General features: G+C 35.8%; 1 protein-coding gene across 1 annotated transcript; it reads right to left on the bottom strand.

The window, feature by feature from the left end:
* Nucleotides 1–356: 356 nt before the first annotated feature.
* On the bottom strand, nucleotides 357–926 carry LOC148787489 (zinc finger BED domain-containing protein RICESLEEPER 1-like). The gene has a single exon (XM_088882382.1). The coding sequence runs from the start codon at nucleotides 924–926 to the stop codon at nucleotides 357–359; it is 570 nt and encodes a 189-aa protein (XP_088738508.1).
* Between the last annotated feature and the right edge of the window lie 4,047 nt (nucleotides 927–4,973).

Below are 4,973 nucleotides of genomic sequence, written 5' to 3'. Positions count from 1 at the left end.
CAAATAAGCGCTTGCACTATTTTAGGAGACAAAGAGCTCCTAAAAGTGTTAAGAACACAACCACCGGTACCAAATGCGGATTTCGAGGCAACAGTTGAGACTGGAACTGCTAATATATCCCGAGCTATTTTGGAAAGAATGGGAAACCTTTGGGCTTTTACTCTCCACCAATTTAGTATATCAAATTTGTCTCTATGCATTTCAACATCCTCACCGAGATATTTTTCTAACTCTGATTTTACACGATCGCCTTTTCCACCTAATTTGTACATACTGAATTCTTGTTCTATGGTGAACGTACGAGTCACTTCATAATCAGTGTATTGCGTAGATGTCCGAACTGAAGAGGAAGATGATTAAGAAACACGACTAAATGATGATCCCGAGCTTTCTAGCGTTCCTTGAAGACTATGACCGTATCTCAACTTATAATCATTAAACAACTCGTAAAGTTCATCTCTCACTTGTTCTTTCATCACATTGCTCTGTTCGGTACCACCATACAATTTATCAAAGCTAAATTCAATGAACTCCAATTTATGATGTGGATCAAGGATCACGGCATAATATAAAATCATATTCATCTTCTCAATTGATCCCCAATATTCGTCATACTTTTCTTTCATCTTTCTTGCCATCTCATTTAATTCAACATCATTACTACTTAACCAATATTTGAGAAGCAAGTCAACTTCACATATTTCACAAAAAACCAGATTAGATGTGACATACAAGGCACCAGAAATGCACAAAGTGAGACAGTAAAAATGCCTTAAAATTTTCACCAATACTTTTGCCCTCTCCCAATCATAATCAATCGATATCTCATCAAATGGTTCTCTCGAAAGATAAGTCTTATAGGCAAGATCTACATCTTCATAAGCATCAAATGCGATCTTAAGGCTTATAGCCGTCTCCAACATCATGTAGGTAGAGTTTCATCTAGTAGGTACATCAAGAGATAATAATTTTTTTGTTTCCAATTTTTCAAATTCAACACACTCTTGAAATTTCTTGTACCTGGTTGGAGAATTCCTAATATACCTGATGGCCCCTCTAATACGAGAGATAGTTTCATGCTCACCCTGTAAACCATCCTGCACAACGAAGTTAACTATATGTGCCATACACCTCATGTGCACATATCCCCCACCTAAGATATTTTGCCCCCAATTTTCAAACTTTTTTTTCAAATAAAAGATAGTCCCATCATTGGAAGACGCATTATCAACAGTGATAGAGAAAACCGATCCAATATTTGCACCTAGCCTTTTGGAAATTATCCTTTTCACAATGAAATTTAATGAAATGATCCCACCATGGTGATCTAGAAGTCACTACCCTCTTTTTTCTTTTTTTAGAATCACCTGACAGATCTTCCTCCTTATCCTCTCCCTCCAACTCCTTATCAATATTATCATCTATATAATGCTCAAGATGATCACCACTAACCTGATTTTTCAATCCATCCATATTTACAGTTTGGGCATTCGGTAACGAATTAGACTGAGATTGAGAGTGACTTCTATTCCATCCATTGAGAAATCAATGTTTTCAATCTGTAAAGTATAAGAACAAAAAAAGTAAAGCTTCGTCCAATATATTACTTTTTATTCTTATCACTTAATTCCTATGCTCACATAAAAACAAGAAGAAAAACATCAAAAGTTAAAACTGATTACAAGCAAAGACTAATCTATGTTCTTCATTCTCACCTTCAATTTCCGGAGAATAAAATCCTAAGGTCATCCGCGGGAAAAACAAAAAAGAAAGACGAAAAAATAAGCAATCAATAATTGGCAGTATAATTAACATGTACAAGAATATTAGAGAATACAAGAACAGCAAAGCACAAAATACAAACAACCAATAAACTAGCACGTTCTCTAACGTTCTTCAACCTCCAAAACTCAATAATGGGAGATTCAAACACTTCCATAAACCCAATATTTAATGAGTATAGTAGGATTTAAAATAGAACACTGAAACAATCCATCTTCACAAGAAAAACGAAAACCTAACTGAATTAAATTAAATCCAATTTAAAAAAAATGCATAAATTCATAAGCTCTAAACTAAAGAATTTACCTCTCATGAATAGTCTACAGGCCGCAGTATAAATGAGAAAAACACACATATACTCGAAAATTTTCAGCAGAGAAGACGAAAGAAGAATGAAAAGCAAACAGAAGAAGGGCAACTGAGAAGAAATAGGAGATCAAAAGGGCGAACACTTCAATTTAGAGCATTTCAAGTATAATCCACAAACACTTCAATTTGGCATTTCAACAAACACTTAACATGCATAGAAAGATAGAAATGTAACTTCAAATAAAAATGCAAAACAAACCCAATAACTGACCAAAAATCTAATCTAATTTCAAAAAATATGCATCATCATTAGGTCCATTACATGATTACAAGTTTACAACTCCATTATTAAAAAATTACCTAGCAAAATAGCGACGACGAACTCTATCGGCGAAAAAGGAGAAGTCGCAGTGGTGGGTCGGTCGTTGGAGTTCTGGTCCGCGGCGGCAGCAGTGAGAATGGGCTTGGCGCCGGCGGCAATGGAGGAAGAAGATTGTGAGGAAGAAGGAGAGAAAGAAGAGAAAGAACTGAGAACCCGTTGTGAAGAGTGAAGACACAGACTGCAACTTGTTTCTTTTATCTCGATCGGGTTACCGATCAGGTTCTTTGGGTAGGGTTCTAGAACCCGAACCTAAACCCGACTACTCTTAGTCAGGTTACGGGTTAATCCAAACCCGTGCAAAAATCCGATATACCCAATCCACTTTATTGCTATCCGATCGGGTCGGGTCGGGTCGGGACCCGATTAACCCGACCCTGTTCGCCCACCCCTACTTGAAGCAGGGAAGTAGTTCTCAATAAATTGTTTCTCTAGCTCGTCCCAACTAACAATAGTTCCCGAAGGTAAGGAGTAGAGCAAATCTTTTGCTTTGTCACTCAATTAGAATGGAAAGGCCCTTAGCTTGACTTGTTGTTCGGTAACTCCTTGAGGTCTCATGCCAGAACACACCACATGGAATTCTTTGAGGTGTTTGTGTGGGTCTTCACCTATAAAGCCACGAAAAGTAGGAAGTAAGTAAATGAGGCCGGATTCAAGTTCAAAATCAACATCTAAAACAGGATATTCGATGCGGAGAGGTTGTTGATTTAAGTCAATGGAAGTCATCTCTTTGATCGTTCGTTCTGAATTTTGGGCCATGACTTCATCTTCAGAGTCGCTAGATGTGGGCACGTCTAACTCAGAATCTCCTGCTAGTTTCAAGGAAGTAGAAACATCTTTCTTGTGTTGCTTGATTTCTTTTTGGAGTCTACGAGCGGTATTCTCGATTTCCGGGTCAAATTAAAGTTCATCTGTACGAGAAGAGCATGGCATGAAAATCAAGTAACAAGAATAAGTAACCAAAAGAAATTAATTTAAAGACACCAATCCCCAGCAACGGCACAAAAATTTAATGGGTGTCAAATCCATCAAAAATAATTCCTATGAACACTTTTATAGAAGTGCGAGTAAGGTCGAATCTATAGGGATTGGTTTTAAATTAATTCCTTCAAAAATAAAAATAATTAGGGGATTATTAATTGTGAAGAGAATAAAAATAAAAACTAAATTAAACCAAGGAGCTACTAAAATTAGAAGAGGTAAATATAAGAGGATAGTATTCTAGTTAAAGACAAGATCATGCTTAATTCCGGTCAATCATAGATACAAAGATAATAATCATTCATGATAGATAAATTGGTTATAGCCATTGGTACGACCTAACGACTTCACCTTTCCTTACCTTGTGAAAAGTCAAAGAACGTCCGTTGACTAAATCCCTAATCAGTAAACAACCTTGGGAACGTAATCAAGATTTAATATACAGACAACATTAAGAACTAAAAATGCCAAATTCTAACCAATAAATTCCTATGAGGATTTATTTAAGTTAGACTGTGCATTCCACGCAACATAATCGAAAACTTCTACATAATCAATTATGCTATGTTACCACTAGTTATTGAACTAAACAAACAATTACGGATTTGCAAGTTCAATTGGCTAGGAAAATATTTTTGACAATGAATAATGGTACCCGTCATTCATAGATCAGATTATTTATAATGAAAGTACAGAGAACAACACAAATATCAATATCAATGAACGTAGAAAGCATGAATTAGATCTTACAACTCATTGGAACTAAACATTCACCAAGTTTTTAACTGGAATTAAAAGATCTAGCCTAGCATGCTAATGAAAGAACAAATAAAAGAGAAGAGACAATAATAGAAAAACACAGAGAAAATCTCCCAAGAATGAAAGATTAAAGATCTAAAGATCAAAAGATTCAAAAATGTCCATATGGTGAATTACATTCCATATATATACTACTAACTAGTCACCTAATTCTATTAGGATTACGAAGGTAAATTCCTAATTATACTAAAAGACTAAAAGAAATAAAATTAATATCCTAATTAGACTTCTCCAGCAAAAGATGTTCCTCATTCATCAAAAAGATAGTCCAAATAATTCCAAATTCTTGCCAAAATTCAAGTTTAAGTTTTTTCTTTTCCAGACGAAAATATGCCAGTTAGGCATGGGCAAGCCTAGTCGTTTCTTCAAATATGTCCAAATTTTCATCTTGGTATTTTTCATTCCATTTTTCGTTAATAGACTAATGCTGCAAAATAATATTTAATAAGGGGCATTTTAATCACAAAATAGGTCAAAATATCACATGAAATAAGCAAAAAAAGCGATCCTATCAGACACCTTGTTGCTCGTCTTTGGGCCCCCCCTACAATCTAGTACTAGAAGTCTGCGTGGAATCTTTTTAGATTAAGAAGTCCTGAGTCTTGGGGGCTTCTCCCTTCTCCTGGGTTGCCATAGTTGGGCCTTGGATGCAGGCCTGTGGCTTGAAAAGCTTTTACCATGCCTCCTTCTTGGGTCGGATCTG

This window comes from Sesamum indicum, linkage group LG7, assembly GCF_026168435.1.
Source record: "Sesamum indicum cultivar Baizhima isolate 11 linkage group LG7, ASM2616843v1, whole genome shotgun sequence".
In the NCBI taxonomy this organism is placed as follows: domain Eukaryota; kingdom Viridiplantae; phylum Streptophyta; class Magnoliopsida; order Lamiales; family Pedaliaceae; genus Sesamum; species Sesamum indicum.
This window is presented reverse-complemented; position numbering and strand designations above follow the sequence as displayed.